At 39.2% G+C, this 20,556-nt stretch overlaps 1 protein-coding gene across 12 annotated transcripts; it reads right to left on the bottom strand.

Moving 5' to 3' along the window:
* Positions 1–78: 78 nt before the first annotated feature.
* LOC307045873 (uncharacterized protein) lies at positions 79–20,159 on the bottom strand. Of its 12 annotated transcripts, XM_079691873.1 has the most exons (9): positions 12,552–16,836; positions 8,030–8,091; positions 7,145–7,210; positions 5,672–5,719; positions 5,237–5,407; positions 3,249–3,344; positions 2,153–2,370; positions 839–923; positions 81–318 (listed from the first exon to the last, which is right to left on the bottom strand). In XM_079691873.1, the coding sequence occupies exons 3-8, from the start codon at positions 7,184–7,186 to the stop codon at positions 887–889; spliced, it is 612 nt and encodes a 203-aa protein (XP_079547999.1). In that variant the 5' UTR covers positions 7,187–7,210; positions 8,030–8,091; positions 12,552–16,836; the 3' UTR covers positions 81–318; positions 839–886. The 12 variants fall into 12 exon arrangements, with proteins under 12 accessions (XP_079548000.1, XP_079547999.1, XP_079548001.1 ...); XM_079691875.1 differs by lacking the exons at positions 81–318; positions 839–923 and adding an exon at positions 18,087–18,158 and having other exon boundaries at positions 1,767–2,370; positions 12,552–12,715; XM_079691876.1 differs by lacking the exons at positions 81–318; positions 839–923 and adding an exon at positions 18,087–18,157 and having other exon boundaries at positions 1,767–2,370; positions 12,552–12,712.
* Positions 20,160–20,556: the final 397 nt, after the last annotated feature.

The raw sequence follows: 20,556 nt of genomic DNA, 5'->3' as shown, positions 1-20,556 counted from the left end.
TTTACTTCACTATTGGAATTTGACTATTAACACATGTAAAAGGATGATAATACATCTATCTTAAAAAGTATTCAACATAATTACTTTTTTTCATTCATTTATTCATTGTGCGAACTCAGCAATTTCAGTTAACATAATATTAACATGACGCAGTTGAAAGCATCATTACAATGTTCAGTGCATGATAAACATAAAAACAAAAAATTGTCATCGTTAATCTTGATCTATTCAGATGACGGACTGTGACAACAGCTCGGTGCTCCCCTCAGGTGATGCTGCAATTTCCTCTGGCAGATGGACGGATGATCCGCCTTCAACCTGCATTATGAAAAAATGTAAATTCAAATGAGAATCATTTCTGATTTAACAGAAGTTTTTTTTTTTTTTTAAACAGCGGAAACTGTTTATATGCAGCCCTCACAAACCACACACAGCCAGATAGCATATCTAACAGTTATAAACTACATACGAGACACAACCTTTATAGTCATTTTACAAATATGATATTATGAATACTGTGGGCCTACATACTTTAGTGCAATTATAAGTGCATGTGAGTGAATATTGGCATGCAAATTCGTTTTTATACGTCCTATTCATTGTCTCAATGCGCTCATATGGCCATTATGCAAATGCACCAACTCGGCTGCTGGAGGAGAGTATCAACGTTAATCGGCGATATTCCTGGCGACTAAAAGTGGCTTTTGACATGAAAAAATACAAAAATAAACCTATTTGGTTTTCTAAATGTTATTCTATCAATATGACAATAGAGACATGTGCATAATAGATATTTATGACTTTTAACATCGTTTTCAAACAAATGATTAACACTGACCTGAGTCCCTCTGTGTGGAGCATATTTTAATGTGTCTGCCACACAGTCTTATTTTGTATGTTGGGGTGGTTCTTGCTTCAGGCCTCTAAAGATAAAGAAAGACAAAGACAAAAAAAAAGAATTTGAAAAGGCAACATTTTCTGAAGAAAATGTGTGTGCTTGCTTCAGCTTGAAAAGTTGAACGTATTTAAAGCAGTAGGCCTACTTGATGTAACTGAAGAAAGACTTTAAGTTATTGAGGGAGTAGTTAAAGTTTGCAGAAGCAATAATTTGAAATACTTGAAGCAGCAGTGGAAATACCACTGCTTTATATGTATATAAAGCAATGCTTGAAGTAGCTGATTAATATAATTATTTCAATTAATTAGTAGTTGTAGCGTATAGTTTGAATATTTGAAGATCAACCCACATATCTCTTAAAGTTCTACACTCTTAAAACTAATGGGTTAAAAAATAACCCAATCATAACCCAGCTACTGGGTCACTATAGGACAGAACACACGCTGGGTTGTCTTAACCCATGTGCTGGGTTGAATCATTTTAACCCATGTGCTGGGGTTGTTTATCTGACCCAAGCTAGTGATTGAAATTAACTATACCACTGGGTTAAATATAAACCATACATTGGGTTGTTTATTTGACCCAAGCTAGTGATTGAAATTAACTATACCACTGGGTTAAATATAAACCATACATTGGGTTGTTTATTTGACCCAAGCTAGTGATTGAAATTAACTATACCACTGGGTTAAATATAAACCATACATTGGGTTGTTCATTTGACCCAAGCTATTGATTGAAATTAACTATATTGTTGGGCTAAATATAATATAATATAATAATAATGTATAATAGTATAATGAATTATCTCCAAACACACGGTATATATATATATATATATATATATATATATATATATATATATATATATATATAAAAAATGCATTTATTGATAATTTGAACAGCTTTGGCAAATCGCCAACATTCCATTTCCACTATAAAAGAAAAATGCATTTTAGCACAATACAAATTCACGTAACATGAAGCATGTGACTTAAACAGCTGAGGAGGATGTAACCTTCCTCACATTAATACATGAAACATGTCTTCCAAGTCTATCAACATTTCCACATTCTTCTCCCAACCTTTGAGGTTTGACTGGTGTTTTTTTTTTTTAATGGCATCGGTTCACAAAAGCGGCTGAAGAAATCCTACAGTCCAGCATGTATCTTGTTCTTCAGTCCAAAGACTTTGGGGGAAAGCCTTTCACCACCCATTTGCAAGAGCACTTTCTGAATGAATTCATAGTAGTACCTTAGCTCTTTGGGGTAAGCCATGTTCAGTGTATAGATGACACCCAGCATGATGGCACAAGCTTGGGCTACAGATCCAATGTTGTCCAGAATGATTAGTCCTTCAACAAAAATCCCAACGTCGTCATAATGTCCAGGTTCTCCACCCTCCTTGTTGATGACATATATGCCCATGGTAGATTTCTGCAGGTCTCTGGTGACGTCATCTCCTTCAATGTCCTGTATATTTAAAGAAAAAACATGCATTTATTCAATATATGTCATTTTAATGACATACTTTATCGTATACATTTTTTGTAATATTGCTCACATACCTATTAATCCATTAAAACAAAGCTGGTCATATTGTACATATTTCTGAATCAAACTAAATATGTGTGAGGTCAGGGCTCGACATTAAGGACTGCCCGATGGCCCGGGGCTATCTAGTATTTAGCTCGGGCCATGAAGCCTCACCTGCTGGTTGCCTGATCGGGCAATCTATTATACCAGTATCATGCAGCTCGCAGATCCAGTAACGAGTGACCCGACAGTAAAACTAAACATATCTATAACTAGTTACGGTAGTTTCATCTTATAGTTCAGTCTATAGAATGCACCAGGCAGCATCTAAGACCTGCAAAAATCTAAATGTTCTAGGGGGAGGCCCCCCAAACCCTTCGTGCGTCATTTCGTCCGTGCGCATTTTTCAGGGCAATCTTTATTGGGCTCAGGGCCATCTGTAAATTAGCTTAGATGGCCCACAGGGCCATCTCCCAAAATCCTTAATGTCATGCACTGCGTTTTTAAAGATTTACTTAGGAACCAATAAGCTTGGTGCTGAGTGTCAGAAGTCAGAGAGGATTGACAGATTGACATTGATTATGGTCTTTCCATTGGACAATAAGACAAATAATGAATAAAGCCAACCTCATCGTATAAAGAACCAAGCTGATGGTTTAAAATGCTTTAGTCTGTTGATGAATATCAACATTCATATAAATATTCTCAACCTTCATGCTCCTTATAAGGTACAACATAATTATCTCAAATTGATGCCTGACACTAGGATCTTAAAACACTACATGTGACTGTCAAATGCAATTACAATGACTTACCATATACTTCCAAATGAGATGTCCACCATCCTCACCAAGGTGGATGCAAAGTGCCTTGAGGATTGCTTCCCTTTTAAGGTTAACATCACTTGTTGCCTGTGTAAAGACATTACAATTATTCAAATATTTCTAAATACATCAATAATAACAAAATTGTCTATAAATTGTAGAAGATTTACAACCTGTAGTAACCTAAATATAGAATATAATATATACAATGACTTTATTATTCATGTAAATGGACTGCCCTAACTAAAGCATGTTAAAGAATTGTGACTTAAATGTATTACAATGTCAGAGGTCTGAATGTGTTAGGGCAATAGCACTGTTTACAAATTCTACTCATCCAGGGACTTTTCACCAAGAGCAATGCTCTGTTCTTCACAGTTCACACCTGGAATCTGCCTAGTACAAACACAGTCTGATCTGTTGGCAACTGAGGATTAAGTGACTTGCTCAAGGCAGGTTCTTCTTTTTCACTTTCCCCACCCGGGGATTGCATTTGCACCTTTCCAGTAGGGCTGGGCGATATGGTCTCTAAATTATATCGCGATATTTACTGACTATATCGCGATACACGATATATATCGCGATATTCTGAAATTTCCTCTAAAACACAACATTTCTTTTATTTAACCCCTTGATGTTTAGTCACGCCAGTATGATGATTCTAGTAGTCCCTGCAACATATGTCTGCATTAAACCATTTGCATTTATACTGTCTTCATTCGTGGTTTCTATTAAAACGATTTTAACCAACACACAAAAAATACATACTTGTGTAGCCCCACAGTTAGCTGCAGTCTAACGGTAATATTAGCCTACATATATTTGCCTTGAGTAACATTAAGGAGGTTTGGGTTTTTTGTAGCCTCACAGTCTCAGTCACACAGGGTCTGCCACTAACTTAACATTGGACTGAGAAACTGTTTTATTGACAGTCAGTCGATGTGCACATCAGGCTACAATATAGAAAGAAATGTGGCTCATAATGTTGGCTAACTTACTTTCTGCTTCGTCATTCTGTACCATACGGGGGGTTCTGAATACATCTGTGATTTTACCACATTTCGCTGCCTCCTCCTCGCATGCTTTTTTCTCCCTTTCCTTCTCTGCACCACCTTTCCTCCTTTTTTTCGCAGGATGGGGGTCCATTCTTCCACAATTATTGAGGCTGCCGGTGTCAGTTCAGTCGGTCCAGTCCACACTAATGCAAACAGCAGCGCGCTGGTCTCGTGAGAAACGGAGTGGAACAACCATCTTCATTATTCTCCTGAAATGTAAATGTGCTCAATCGCTAGTCTGACAGGTGCGTGGTTCTCACTGCGCCTCATACCGGTGCGACTTTATTTTGGACACCTGCCTGCCGCATTCATGGATTTGGCCTGCAGTCACCGCATCTGGGCTGAATTAAACACAGGCCATGTCAGCAGGCCACATCATATTATGCAAGCGTTGCGTTCACAAGACATACAAAAAAAACAAAACATGTTGGGCTAAGGTTTAAACTAGCTAACCTTTCTTTCGCTCTCCTCAAAACAAATGCCTCTGTCACTGTGCGTGTGTGTAATGTTTGTGTGCAAGTTGGGCGGGGCCTGCGTGTGTGCCTGCGGGTGTTACTGTGTCTATGAGGGAGAAAGGAAAGCTCATTTTGGCCGCGGCGGGAAACTGATTTGACAACATAATACTAGATGTTCACGATGTGGTCATTTAGGACATCGCATGTAGAGCAATCCACGATGTATCGTGTAAACTCGATATATATCGCCCAGCCCTACTTTCCAGTCACAAGCCTGCTTCTCTACCCAGTATGCCACTATTGCCTTATTAAGATCAGATTTCCTTAGAAATGTGTCTTGCACTCTTGCACCTGGCAAGTAATCCAGGCTGTTGTGAGGCAAATGGGGCTCTATTCGGTACTAGACAGGTACATTTCATAAAATTGCTCCAGAGTGTATGACAATTTGTATAAAACAGTGTATACACACATTTACCTTTTGCAAGATCGCCATCGATGATCGATGTTTGGCTAGTTTCTGGCCAACAACTCCTCCCTTCTTCTGGAAGACAGATGTCAGCTGAGGTAGATGGCTGTCCAACTGCGCCATGAAGGCTGTTTCAAGTGGGATAGTTGTTATGCGCTGGAATTCAGCATGTGTCTGTTTTGCAAAAACAAAACAACAGAAGACAAAGAGCACATTCAGACATTTGTGTAATGATATTTTGTATCTACTATATAATTAGCATGGGCAAACTAAGGCCCGCGGGCAATATATGGCCCGTTGGGCTTTTGAATCGGGCCGCCGAATATTGGTACAAAATTGTCCAAATTATAGTAAAGACCGCATTCATTTTGCCTTTTTCCTGCAATACCCGGCATTTCAGTTGATCCCACTAGATGGCGCACTCTAGACACAATTTACCTTTGCTGGAGTCTGGTCTATTCTCTCAGCTGGCCCCACTCGGCAACCCTGCAAGATCGGCGAATACAAGTTGTAACAAGCAGTAGCGCTGAGCAAAGAGACTAGAACGCGACCACACACTTATAAAAACAGTTATATAAAGTCAGGCAACACTAACCAGGCTTAGTGTGATTCTGTTTATTTGACATTACTTTAATAACCATCCATTCACTGTTATTGACCATTGTGCAGAGGCAGACGTTTTCCTTTTGTTTTGTATTATTGCAACTATCGGATGGAATCAATACATGGGCTACATGTGGCCATTACAAGTAAAATCATAACCAAAACTACCCCGGTAAAATATGCGTGTAGAAAACGGCTTATGCCACAATATGATGGCAAGTAGTCAAAATAGTCTGATTAGCTAACATCACCTGTAGAATGCCAGAGAAACTTCCATAACAGCATTGTGATGCCAAACAGCTTTCAGACTAAAACACATTCACTTATGGGGATGGGGTATATTTATCAGCTGCTTGTGTGACAGTCAGACAATGAAAACTTTACAGCGGCCGCTGCCGCGAGTTAACGGGAGAATAAACTCCGGTAGACGAGCAGCACTGCAGCAGGCAGTAATGCAGCTGAACCACATTAATAAACAATGCACCACGGCACTCTGGAGAAAGGTACAAGGTTGGAGAAGTAGTTCTTTAATTTAATCTGGCTTCGTATAATTAAAAACTACCAGACGCAGTCCTCTATTGATGTTGTTGTGAGCGGTGTTGCGGAGAAAATCAGCGACGTAAAACGCTGTGTGGGTCATAAGAAGACACGTAAACGGTTACGTCATGATGCAATAATTCACCTTTGAACCTAATTCACCTTTGAAACTGCATCTGTAACGATGAGTGGACCAAAGAAAAGAAAAGTCAACATTGAGTGCCGAGTGTATAATGAGGGGTGGACAGCTAAATATTTTTTTACCGATCTGCTACTGGCCCGGCCCGTCTGTCGAATTTAAAACTCATAGTGGCCCTCGAGCCAAAAAGTTTGCCCACCCGTGGTGTACACTGTGTTCTAACCAGTATTTCTATTAATCTAAGGTAATTGCAAGGAATCAGGACTAGACCTGTAAGCTGTATGGATGTTTAAACCTTGCTCATACTTTTTTTAATTGACAATGGGTAAAATGTTGAGTTATAAAGTGAAAACCCTAATTCCAGCAGCAGCTGTTTTCTTCAGACAATCAAACAGACAGTTAGAGAATAGCTGGTGAAGAAAGCGGAACATTGAGCAGCTAAAGAGTCAAATACTTTACTAAGGAGTTGGTGAAGAGCATAAACAGAGCTAAAAGATAGTGAATATTGGACTTATCAGATGGACAGAAACACCATTTCAAATGTATGCTCATGTTGCTCTGTATCAGCTCGATGTGTAGGCTACAGTACAGGCATTTCACCATACATTCACCATGTGAAATATATAACTTACCTCATCAATATGGAGTATTGTGAGTAAGATTCTGTTCCACATCACACCAACATCAGATAGAAATACCTGCAATAAAAATAAAGATGAGCAGAAATTAAAACTAATAATAATGGTAAATGAAAAAAGGTAATATATTGATTGCCAATGACTACTAACTTGTGTTAGGCCAATGACTCAAAATCCTACAAACTCCTTTGTGACAAACAATGTAACGTTTTAAAAAAAAAAATTGAATAGTCTAAATATGACTGGATGTGGTGCACTTTTGCTAAATGTTTAGACAAATTGCTTGTGTGCCCTTACATGCTCAACTGTTATTGCACTTGATGGAACCTTTTAAAAAGGGAAAAGCACCTCAAGACGGGTAACATTTAACCACACCTCGGAGCGCTTAGTTCTCTCTCCACCGTGTGTGTGTGTGTGTGTGTGTGTGTGTGTGTGTGTGTGTGTGTGTGTGTGTGTGTGTGTGTGTGTGTGTGTGTGTGTGTGTGTGTGTGTGTGTGTGTGTGTGTGTGTGTGTGTGTGTGTGTAAACGGTGTTGGCGAAACTAAGACTGTAATATAATGTTTAAGTAGCAATAATACATATGACATGTATTTTTTAAATGTCTCAAGTACAGATAAACAGACCGTCCTGCTAGAGAGGTGGTACTTTCCTGGGGAGAAAAGGTCCGTGGGTGTGTCGGCCACATTAACAATTTCTGACTAACTTATGGCAACACAAAATAATACATGGGAGCGGTGGAGTGATGAGGAGGTGTCGGCGCTTCTTGCCGCCAGAGTAACGTTACCAAAAGCACCCTTACCAACGTGATTTCACATGTTTAGTTTTGTCCTAATAATATTACCACAATGATAAGAACAAGTTAAAAAGAAACATACTTACATCCGGTCAGGAACACAGTAGGAATGGCCAGTATATAAGCCAGGGCAGCGGGGAAGGTGAAGCTACAAAAAAAAGCATAGTAACAGGCAGTTAACATTCAACTTGTATTAGCCACAAACTAATAAGAAAGTTTAACAAGACAAAGATTGAAATTATCACGTATTTAATTTGAAAGCAGTATCAAGTTATATTATAATGTTAATGATGCATGTTGTTAAATATGTTCTTTATTCTCGCGTCCAGGAGAGAAGCTTTAAAATGAGACTAAATGGAGTCTCTGAAAAGATTCAAATGGGATACTTTAATTAAAAAAGGCGCGGTAGTGTTACAGACAGAATATTGTTCCGGCAGAAAACAGCTGTGATCTGGCTCTCCTGAGCAAGAAGAGAAGAGCATGGATCTCTCCTCCGGTGCTGTTATATATCCTCTGCTGGCTCCTCCCCGCCAGCCCGCTCACCTCGTCTCCAATGTCCGTTATTGCATTTAAACAGAGGATAGGTTCTTTTCACATTCAATATATGCTTAACACGCCGTTTCTCCTCATATTCTCTTTCATCACTTTTCATTTAACACATTCTAAACGCTGTAATCAATACTCTAAACAATATTTCTCGGCTCGTTTGGTTTCCGGTCATTCCGGATGTTGTCACATGCTACTCTCGTCTGTAAACAATAATGTATTCAAATAAACTGTACTTTCATTTAATATTCAACATGGTAGTATCTCGACATCTATCGTTGTAGTGTTAAATCAGTAGGTTTCGGTTTTCACCACACTACGTCATTTCGCTTCTCAATTCACCTCTTTAGGAATTCGTATATTAGCCACATGCTAAATGCTAACCGTAGATGAAGGATTTTCAGAATAAAAGCTTAACTGCTTGTGCACAAGAATTTCTGGTTTTTCAGTATAAAAGAGCGTTTAAACTGACGGTATGTTTAAGCTACATTATACCATCAAAACATTGATTTTAATTTCTAACAGTCCCTCCTTACACACCTAAAAGGTGTGTATAATACTGAAATCAATGAGTTCTTCATCCGAACTTTGCATATTACATATCTCATATTAACAAACATACAATCAAATGGAATGGTTTTACAGCCGGCTTTACAAAAATACAAAATAAATTCTTGTCTGTGTTCAAACATAAAAGTTTTCCCTTGTGCATAACTTCTAGTGTTTACATTCAATATCATTCTTCAAAATAGCAGCAATGGCCTGGTATCAGAACATTTCTTCGTCCCTCCTTTCACAGAAACCGTTCTTATACCACGCTCAGTGTTAAGGCACTTGTTTTTACAAAGTGAAAAGAAACAAACCATTTTAAAATAGCAATGATTTTTACAACATGAGATCCACCATATTAGAATAGTATAAAGTAATAAAGAATAAAATAAAATATCTTGGATTGGCAAAGTAAATTGAAAAATAAAAATAAACTATCTTGGTATAGTGTAAAGTAAATTGAAATGGATTCTCATCTCCGAACATCCATATCATTTAAACTAACTCATCATTGTCATCCACATCTGTATATGGGGTGGGTCGTCTTGTTCTGCTAGCATTTGTAACTGTCTCCTCCTGAGAAATGTACCCTCCCTCCTTTCATACCATTTAAGGTATGAAAGTAATATGTTCTCTAGAAGGGGCCGTTGTACGTTCTACTCTGGGGTACGGCATTCTAGACAGTCATTTCTGGGAGAAGATTTTGGTCAGTTACAACAGTTGTAGAGTTTCATCACTTAAAAGTTCCTACTCAGTACCTTTGGGTGGTCTGTTCTAATGCAGTGATAAAGTCCCTGAAATGGTGTGAAAACTTGTGGAATATCAATAACTCATTATACTAATTTATTTTCAATTCTGGTCTACTTAAATAGCTATACTAACCCCTTTAACAGTGTGTGGAACCTTGGGTGCCCGAGCATGTGATAATTACTCCCTCCTTTAACAAGGATTTTAAAAACAGAAGTCATTTCATTAATGGTTTGAAGTTTAATTCAGGAATTTACATTAATGGCAGATATGTTTCTCCTTTAAATAACATCTCTAAATGTCAGGTCATCTGGTGAATGGATGACCTTTAGGAGCTGGTGGCGCTTGTCTTTTAAAACTCATACTCTGGTGCCGTGCGCTCCCTCTGAAGCTGCAAGTAAGATTTAAAACATCTGCAGGGTGGGTTGAGCGACCCCTTCTCCCTAAACGATGTTTGTTGTAACAAATATGCACCATCACAATGAGTGATCCAAGGCCCTGCATGTATTGCTCCCAACTACATTAGTTTAAAAAAAAATTAAACTTTGCTTCGCTCTTTGCCCAGTGTCATTTTAAAACTCTACATCTTGGACGAAAAACAAATGTTATTTCCACCTTAATCTTCCCTCCTGAGGTAATAACCATGCTACAATGGAGAAATCAATACTCTAGATTGGAATACTATCTTTGGCTTGGTACTAGCTCTACCTTTAACATTTTCCATACAAATAAAGATTTGTCTGCTTTTATAGAGTGGTTACTAAAACCATCCCTTTAAACTGTAGGTCTATACTGTAACAAATTAAATCTTCCCCAAATTCACACATGAATAAAAAACTCTTAAAGAATAATTTGTTCATATGATGAAAAGATTGAATAATATGTTCTACCCTCAGTGTGTTTTTAGGGTTATTTAATAGTTTCCTCTTTTTTCTTTATAAATTCACCAATTGATTAATTCATGGCTAATAAATCTTTTTCTTTACGTATTTCTCGTTGGTGAATAAGTGTGTTTATGTGTAAACTCACAAACTCCCGTTTTCCTTCTCTCCCCCTCTGGTTGTCAAGCCACGACCCCCTCACATTCTGCCGGACCATGCCAACTCCTCCGTTCTTTCCTCTCCTCCGTCCACCTTCTCCTCAGTCCATCTGCTCTTGGATCCTTCCGCTGTAACTCTTTTCAGTGTCCCATCTGCTTTGCATTTCATCTCCTCCTTTACAGTCTCTCCTGGTTGCTTGGAGGGCGTATTCCGCTCTCATGTCCCACACTCTGCTCTTGTGCCCAAATCTTGTGGCTCAGCTTGGAACTTCATGTCCTGTGGGGGACCGATGAGAGTGTGCCTTTTTATGTCACCTGGTTTTGGTTCTTGGTGCCTCAGGTGGAGATAGTTCTGGATGCAGCGTTGGAGTTGTTGGTTCAGCTCTGGTTCTCTGTCTGTTCGATGGAGGAGGAGGAGTCTTCCGTGGTGAGGTCTTTTTTCTGCTTGGACGATGGGGTCGTAGCATTCTGACAGGTGGAGAGAGAGAGAGAGAGAGATCTCGGGACGCATTATCTATAGTTAATTCTAACACACTGAGGTAAAATAAATCCAACCTTTTCCACTCTATTTTCCTAATCTTACTATCCATCTTAGTTGTTAAATGTCATCTAAACACAATTCATGTCTACTAATAATTTTACCATATCCCTAAACATTGCCTTCACCCACTGTAACATGTTTATTCCAATTAACTCTTTCAGGAAACCATTTTCTTCTATAAATTTAAATACCTACATGTTTCAAGCACCACATATTTCACACACTATAAAAGAACGTCTCCATATTTTCTCCATCACTTTAAATCTCACTGTTATTTAGAACCGTAGTAACTTTTGTGACTGGACATATCTGCAATGTCGCCACTATCTGCTGGGGAATCTTGTTCATAGAGTTTGTACGTACAAAGCTGTACTTGTGGGTTAGTAGCCTGTGTCTAACAATCATTTTCAATAATTGTGCTCAGGTCACCGATCGGTTGTTCATAGCTTAACAGGGGGTGTTTCTGGTACGGACTAAAACATGGATCCAGTGTATTTAGAGATTCCCCTAATCTGTAAATCCCCATCACTTACATATCCCAATCACTTAAACCCATCTCATCATTTGATACAAGAACTGCATATAAGGGGGTGAATAATCTTGATTATAACCGCCTCTTGTTTGGGACCGAGTATTTCTAACTCCTCCTCTTGTTGCTCAGCTGATCTTTTGGCTCTGGGGATAAGTGAAAGTCTCTGAAACCCAGCTGGAGTCTTGTTAGTGATGTGGGCATTCTATGAGTGAACTAATGGATCCATGTCTTACATAATATTGTACTCCCCTTCCAACCAGAAAGGTGCCAAGTGTAATGAGCACAATCAACAATGCTATTCTGACTCTTATTCCTAGGGGACCCCACAATTGGTTTGGCTTTGTTCTTGTCATCATCTCTATTTTATACCTGGTTGTGTCCGTTACAGAATTTAAATAATGAGTACAAAAACAACATAACAAATTGGACTCTTTTTACAGATGTAAAACAAAAAATAGGTTTTCACATTAATGTACAATCTATAAAAATCTATAGACAATTGGTCTTTTGAGCTGTTTCTATCTTTATCTTATTTCTATTTATTGTTTTGTTCCAGCTCTTCCAAATCAGTCCTAACTCCCAATAATGTTCTGGAAGTTGCCAGTGAAGGGTGACAATGTGTGAGGTGGTGTCAATTTGCTCCTTTTTCTTTACCTTTAAACCGGAGCGCGTTTGAAGTTCGTTACAACTTTTCACGCTTCCGTCCACCGGGGATCAGCCCACTGTCTTTTGTGAACTTTCACCCTCACCCAATCACCTGGCCGAACAGGAGTCTCTTCTGATGTCTCGTCTGGTATCTCTGTAGTTTTCCTAGCCTGCTGTGTAGACAAAACTTGCATAATATTACTCAGAGTTCTGACATATTCATCCACTTCTATTTGTCTAATATCTAAAACTGGACCACTCCCTCCTTGGAGAAGGCCCGAGCTTCGGCATACCTCTTGTTGACTACATGTTATTATTTATTAACTACAACGTCACTGAAATCAACATATCTGTATAATCATGACACTCCCTCCTTTGAGCATAAAATGCTCAATTAATATTGCAATGATTACCCTATTCTGAACAGGACATGTAAAACCCATAACGTTGCATTAAATAAATATAACTTCTCCGTGTACCCACAAGGGGTACAAAAATATCGTATGATTTATGGTTTTCTGATGGTATAAATGCATATTCACAAAAAAAAAAAATCAGCAATTAGCACTTCTAATAGTTTACTTGTTTCAATAATGGCTTTTGTCATGGTATTATGCATCATCGTTGCTGCGAAAAACAATACCCCTGGTGTCGCTAATGCGTCTCAATAATTCTAGGATTAGAGGATTGGTTGACACTGCTGAACTAACATATGATAAAATAATATTTCTCCAAACTGGAGGGAAAATATGAACTATTCTCTCAGAGAGTGACCTGCATGAAGGGCTGGTGCCCCTCACTCAAATGAGATATTGCCTTACGCACTACACTATAAATCAGTAAAGTTACTCAAGAATAAATAAATAAAGACTGATTCTTGAAAATGTTGTAAAAACCCTACAACTTCTTCATCCAAGCTCTCAATCAGTGTTATGTTATTTAATATGCAGCTCACGCCTTAAAACAGATACTTCAGACCGATTATAAAATTATGTTTATGAGAAAAATGTAATCTGACTCCATAAATCAAATAATTGTTTGATTAAAAACTGCACTTCTGGCTAACAATAAATGAAGTTCCCCTTTAAACACAGCCCCGGTCTTCTGACAGGGTCCATCTATGTACTGGCTGGAAAATGTTGGGCCAGTCTCCGTCGCTCCGTCACTGTTCTCCCGCTAACAGTCACTCTCTAGTTCAGCTGGGTTCTTGTTGACTTCTTCACTGGTTTGAGACAAGCGACCCTATCGGACACCTCCCTTTGTAGCCAGACTTCACCACCACAGAATCGAGTTTCTGTTTTCAGGTCTGTACAGCTTCACGTCAGGTGTATCGCCGCCCCTTGCATATTTTGGGTGGAAGCCCGTCTTCTTGACCTCACTAGTTGTGTGGACACAATAGTTTTCTGTGTGGGGGAACAACATCACTCGTAATGTATTTTCCTTCTCATAATTACAAAAATAGTCTGCTAAATGTTCTACTCTGCTACTTCTAATCTGTGGATGCTCTGTGTAAATGCAATATTCTACTCACTATCTTTTAAATAACATTCAACCTCTCCCTCCTGTGGTGACATATGTGGCTCTATGTAGCTGGATTTCCAAATACTCTAGTGCTGAAGATGCATCACCTGATGGTCTGGTCCTCTAAGCTTCCTCATTGTTGTGGTTGATACCAGGCTGTCTGCGGCATTTGGTTCATGTTTGGAAATCCTGTACGTCTTTGACATCTCTGGGTTGCTTGGTATTTCATATCATGGTAAATGAGATGTTGTCTCCATTCTTCAATGGGTATAGCGTCTAATGCCACCACATCTCCCAGGCTTGCCTGCACTGATTGGGGAAGGGCGTTAATGACCGCGTTCTTCCACAGCATTACGACAGACGGTGAAACGTCATGTCGTTCTCCAGTGGAGTCCTCCCACACTCCTTCACATCTCTTCAGGAAGGCATACATGTCTTCCCCCGGTTCTTTTCTCAGGCTGTTGAGGGCATGTAAACTCCGTGTTGTTGGGTAGATGTGACGAATAGCAGCCCAATAATTCGACCTGATGTAGTTGAATGGAGTGTCATCTGGGTCATTTGTGCAATTGGCCTCGGAATCTATTGCTCTCACTTCAAGTCGTCTTTCAATCCGTCCGAGCAGGGCCCTCATGTCTCCCAAGCACAGGTGGTCCTGGGCTGTGTATCTCTTCAGATCATTCACCCACTTCTGACCTCCTTTCTTGAGTGGAGGTAGCTTTGACACTAATGCTTCCATGTCCCTGTGAGTCCATGATTTGTATTGAAATCCTCCTCTTCCAGCCGCTATCAATGGCATGGAGGTATATGCACCGGTTCTTCGTTCTTCTTGTTCTCTCCGTTGTCTATCTGCCATCATGTCCTGGAATCTTACCTCTTCTTGTCGTCTTTCCGCCAGAAGTTGTTGGTTTTTATCTTCCTCCCTTTGTCTTTCTGCAACAATGTCATTATGGGCTTCAACTGACTTTCGTCTCTCTTCAATAATGTCATTATGGGCTTCAACTGCCTTTCGTCTCTCTTCCATTCCTCTGTTGAGTTCCTTTTCCATTATTCTGCCGAGTTCTTCCACATGTAAGCTGTTTGTCAATCCTTGGCTGGCATCTTCCAGATGGAATACCAGACTTGCAACCATAGCTTTTCTTTTTTCAGCTCTGTTCATAGCAATGTTTACAGGTCCATACCAAGAGGGTTGTCCAGCTTTGATCCATGCGTTTTCCTGTTGTAGATATTCAGCATTCTCATGTTCAACTACAGCTTTTCTATGGGCTTCCGTTGGTCCAGGTTGATCATCTGCTGGAATCAATCCTCTCGTTTGCCACTGTTCTAACAGTTTCTCCATTTGGTTCCATGTCCTCTGTCTTTTACTTGAAACTGTTAACGCATCGGATCTGATTTTTACCCTTTCCTTGATATCTGCAGTTGAGCCTGGCCCTGCGTCTAGTCTCAACTTAGTTTGTTTTGGTGACATGTTCTCTAATTATTTATGAACTTATCAAAGATGAAGCACTAATCTTCTGACTAGCACCTTCGTTGCTGTTCGTCCGAACTTTAAAAAAAAAAATTTTTTTGCTCAAAGTTTTATTATTTTTATAGATTTTTTTTTTTTTAAGTTTAAGGTAAAATATTAATAAAGTTAATTAATATATAAAAAATATGCAAAATTAAAATATGAAATGTTAAAATAAAGTTGTACCGTGTATGGTTTTGACTTTGAAATATGAATTTGGTTCAAATTCACAATGTTATGGTGTTTCCGCTATTTGGGTAATAATTCTGTACTACCACCAAAGTGTGCTATTTTAAATTCCAGCTTAATCCACTAGGGAATAGCTGTTGCAAAACTGACTCGTTTTTAACAAGGAGAAACTTAGTTTCCTCAAAAATATCTTTAAAATAGGAAGAACATTACACTATGGTTAAACAACACAGCACATAACCGCCAAAACACATTTGCAAAGAAGAATATTCACAAAACCGCCAATACACATTTACCAGCAGAAGTACTTCCAATAGTTCTAACTCTAACAAGAAGTATGATGTTCTTTAGAAGATGGAATGCCTAGCCTCAGTGTGTTAAAGCAAACAGAGTACTTCAATTAGCATTTCATGGTCAAGACAGGTCAAGACAAGATGGCAACTGGTTTTCCAACCTTTGACCTGAAGAACAAAGGGATTTGAGAAAACACCTGGAGTTGAAATTGGTGAGGTGATATTTTGTCTAGTAAATTCAACACACAACACTGTAGTTTAAAATAACATTTCTATTTAGTTTACAATGATAAACGGGCCTCATACCCTTACGTCATAGCCCTCTACCCAAGTACGTAAATGTTTTGACTTTAAGAGCCAGTATGGTCATCTCTTCTGTTTAAACACGCTATTTATGGGACAAAGAGGACGCTATCCAAACACAATCAGAAGAATATCGTCTATCTAACGCACGAATGTCGCACTTCCTGCCGTAATCCACAACGCAATGTCTTTTTGAAAAACAGAAATAAAGTAACCACTGAAAGCTTCAAACTCCTCAGGCCTTTTCCTTGAAAAAGGACTTTTTTAAAACAGCCTCACACTGTTGTTACACAAAACACTCACTCCAATAACCTTAGCTTCAAACTTTGGCTGTGTCTTTGCCTCAAGCAGTCCCGACTGCTTAATGGCCTAAAACCATTCACGTAAAACGTAAAACGCAACAAAAGACACATATAGTGATTGGCCTCTAGCCGACATGTAATAACAGACAAACGAATAGCATGCAGGGTTAAATAGAAAAAAAAGAAATTGAACTCACCTTGCCTGTAACAAAGCAACGCCACGTGGTAGGATACCAATGTTTATCAATTTAGGCTTGTTTTAACTTAAATTGCACAGCTATTTTCAGGATCCGCTGGCCGCCGTCAAACACACAGAACTAACATTGTCCTACATTAACTATTGAAGAATTCGATATAACAGGTTTCTCCTTACCTAGTTGATTTGAGCTCTCTGTGTGTTGAACGGATGCCAGCGGGTCCAGCAAGCAGCCTGCTGTAGTCTCTCCCGGTTTTGCGAGCTCCTGGCTAGCTCGCCAATTGTTAAATATGTTCTTTATTCTCGCGTCCAGGAGAGAAGCTTTAAAATGAGACTAAATGGAGTCTCTGAAAAGATTCAAATGGGATACTTTAATTAAAAAAGGCGCGGTAGTGTTACAGACAGAATATTGTTCCGGCAGAAAACAGCTGTGATCTGGCTCTCCTGAGCAAGAAGAGAAGAGCATGGATCTCTCCTCCGGCGCTGTTATATATCCTCTGCTGGCTCCTCCCCGCCAGCTGGCTCACCTCGTCTCCAATGTCCGTTATTGCATTTAAACAGAGGATAGGTTCTTTTCACATTCAATATATGCTTAACACGCCGTTTCTCCTCATATTCTCTTTCATCACTTTTCATTTAACACATTCTAAACGCTGTAATCAATATACTCTAAACAATACTTCTCGGCTCGTTTGGTTTCCGGTCATTCCGGATGTTGTCACATGCTACTCTCGTCTGTAAACAATAATGTATTCAAATAAACTGTACTTTCATTTAATATTCAACATGGTAGTATCTCGACATCTATCGTTGTAGTGTTAAATCAGTAGGTTTCGGTTTTCACCACACCACGTCATTTCGCTTCTCAATTCACCTCTTTAGGAATTCGTATATTAGCCACATGCTAAATGCTAACCGTAGATCAAGGATTTTCAGAATAAAAGCTTAACTGCTTGTGCACAAGAATTTCTGGTTTTTCAGTATAAAAGAGCGTTTAAACTGACGGTATGTTTAAGCTACATTATACCATCAAAACATTGATTTTAATTTCTAACAGTGTTACACTTCAATTAAGTTACTTAAACATTACTACACAGCTAAGCTAGGTTAACAGTAGGCTAACAGTTAGCTAGCTGCTGTAGGCTTATGTTAACGGTTGCTAATGTTAATATATCAACACACACAGTCGATAGCGTTAATGTTAGCTATAAACGGAGAGCCGTGGAGAACGTTCACCTCACGACAGCGGAGCTACGCAGGCAGTCCTGTCCTTCCGATTCCGAACAGAAAATGGAGGGAAAAGTGGCGGGCTGCTTGTGTATGCACATGCGCAGACAGGACAGTATATGTGGTAATTAAATTGTACATATTTTTTTCTAATTAGGCTACTTTTAAATGAACGAAATGAGCTAATTTTAAACAGTGACAATATATGTTAAGATTAATTAAAAAAGGTAAGAAGGATGCAATAACACATGCAAATCTATTAAAAAATGCTACATTAAAACATGTAACATCTAAAAGGGGTCATAATCAGTTTTTTCAGTGTGTTTTGATGTGAGAAATGACAAAAAGATGGTTCCAGAATGATTCAGATGTGGGAAAATGAATCAAGCAATCTCTGGGTTAAAAATAACCCAGGCAGGTGTTCAACTGCAATTGAAGCCCTAATAACCCCTTTGACCCAGCGTGAACAACCCACCAGTGTATTTACAGTACCCAAATAACCCATAATTATGACCCAGCCAAATCAACCCAGCAATGTGTTTATAGAAATAACCAGTGCTTGAATTGGAATAAAAAAGGTGCCAGTAGGCCTACTCTAAATCAGCAACAAGTATTTGGCACAAAGTCATAGTATATCCTATAATGCTGGTGGGTTTGTCTCTTTACTGTATATTTTAGAAAGGCTCACTGTACTTAAACAAAATGACTCATGGTGCATCTGAGATTAGAGGGGGTGCAGTGGTAAAGTGCTATTTTTATAAGTGGGGAGTGGACCTGACACCCTCTAGTCTAGGGGGGTCCGGGGGCATGCTCCCCCGGGAACATTTTTTTTAAAATATTGAAGTTAGATGCATCAATCTGGTGCAATTTGAGAGCAAAATGAAGAGATATATGGATACCTCTCAACATCCATAATGAAACAACTGTAAACAGATTTACTTTTTCTTTATGGATATAAAAGAAAGTAAAGCTTGATTCCTACTGGCTGGTTAAATGACTCCTCGTCCCTGAGGCCACTACCAATTTTTTGTGCCATTTTGCTGGATTTATTTGTCAATAGCGTTGCTGCACAAAGTGATAGCCCTCTAGTTTAAATCTACTACCCAAAAAGAAACATATGGAGATGGATTACTATTTTAAAAAAATTGCAAATCTATTTGGTAACAGTGGGGCCGGGCCTCAAATCCTATAGGGGGGTCCGGGGGCATGCTCCCCCGGTAAGATTTTTTTTTAAATGTTGGACTTAAATGCATCAATCTGGTGCATTTTGAGGGGGAAATAAAGAGACTACACCCATATGAAACAAAAATGTATACATTTAAATAATCATAAGATCATAAGTAGCCTACATGGCCATAAACAATAACATACAATATCCAATATGAAAAAACATTGAAACTTGTTTATTTATTTGTTTTTGGTTCATTTATAGTTGTGAGTGTGTCTGGGCTCCTGAATCGGCCTCTCCTGTCTCCCTCCTCTCCCCCCTGCTCCTCTTTGAGGCAACAGCAAAGACTAGTTTTAGCTCTCAACAAGTTTATCTTACCTTTTTTCACCTAGTTAACATTTTGTTTGTATTATTCATGCATATTTTACGAATCACTACCCCCTCAAATGGAAATATGTGTTTACATAAATGGTGACCGAACCGTTTGAGACCCACTGAGATAACTTAAACTAAGTTAACTATCTAGACTCAGAGAGTAATTTACCTCACCAGAGCTGTAGTTTTCAGCATCTCAGTCTGACAGCAAAGGACTCTCCCTCCACCTTGTTGTTGAAACAGCTCATTATATCCGTTAGCGCAGCTAGCTAGCACCAGATCCTAACAACAATACACGTAACCGGTGCGCGCGCTTTCTCGCTCGCTCGCGCCACACATACACCAACACACACCCTCCCGAGCTTGAATGACACACAGAGACCAATCGAGGGCATTAGTATGATCTGTATGAAAGTGGCAATGTCGGCAGGCCACGTCATGTAGACAGCCAGTCACCCTCTGTGAGGCAGAGTCAGACCCACATTTGCGCTGCGTTGTGTTTACAATATATACGTATATTGCCGGCGGCTGAGTACCGGCATTTTACTGAGTACCGGCACCTTCGCGTCGGGCCGAACCACGCCCCTTAGCTGTGATATAATGAGCATATACCACGGCCTGTCGTGAGCTATTGCTTAAATATATATAGGCTATATATACAGATGTTTGCTAATGTATCCCTCTTATATCCATCAGGAATTAATATTAAATGATGAATTAACATTCCTCAGCACTGCATAAGTGCGGTCGTCAGTCATATTGACAAAGAAGCACTATTATATTGTATATTATGCGGCGTTTAAAAGGACTGTATTTCGCTTGTCAGATTTCGCGGGTGTGCCGCGTGAGGCAGTGATGTAACCATGGGGATGTAACGCCAGGTTGATGCTGTGACGTAATGCCGCGTCGATGCTTGCGTAATGCGGAAGTGGGATC

The sequence above is a fragment of the Notothenia rossii genome, assembly GCF_949606895.1.
Source record: "Notothenia rossii genome assembly, chromosome: 7".
NCBI lineage: Eukaryota > Metazoa > Chordata > Actinopteri > Perciformes > Nototheniidae > Notothenia > Notothenia rossii.
The sequence above is the reverse complement of the archived record's forward strand: the minus strand, read 5'-3'. Positions and strand labels throughout refer to the sequence as shown.

What these genes read in the sequence shown, in the direction of transcription:
- LOC307045873 (XM_079691878.1), bottom strand. Translation starts at nt 7,186, where the DNA reads ATGTGGAACAGAATCTTACTCACAATACTCCATATTGATGAG. An exon ending in CAATACTCCATATTGATGAG is followed by an intron (nt 5,720 to 7,144) that starts GTAAGTTATATA and finishes CCGATCTTGCAG; the next exon opens with GGTTGCCGAGTGGGGCCAGC. An exon ending in ATCTCATTTGGAAGTATATG is followed by an intron (nt 2,371 to 3,248) that starts GTAAGTCATTGT and finishes TTAAATATACAG; the next exon opens with GACATTGAAGGAGATGACGT.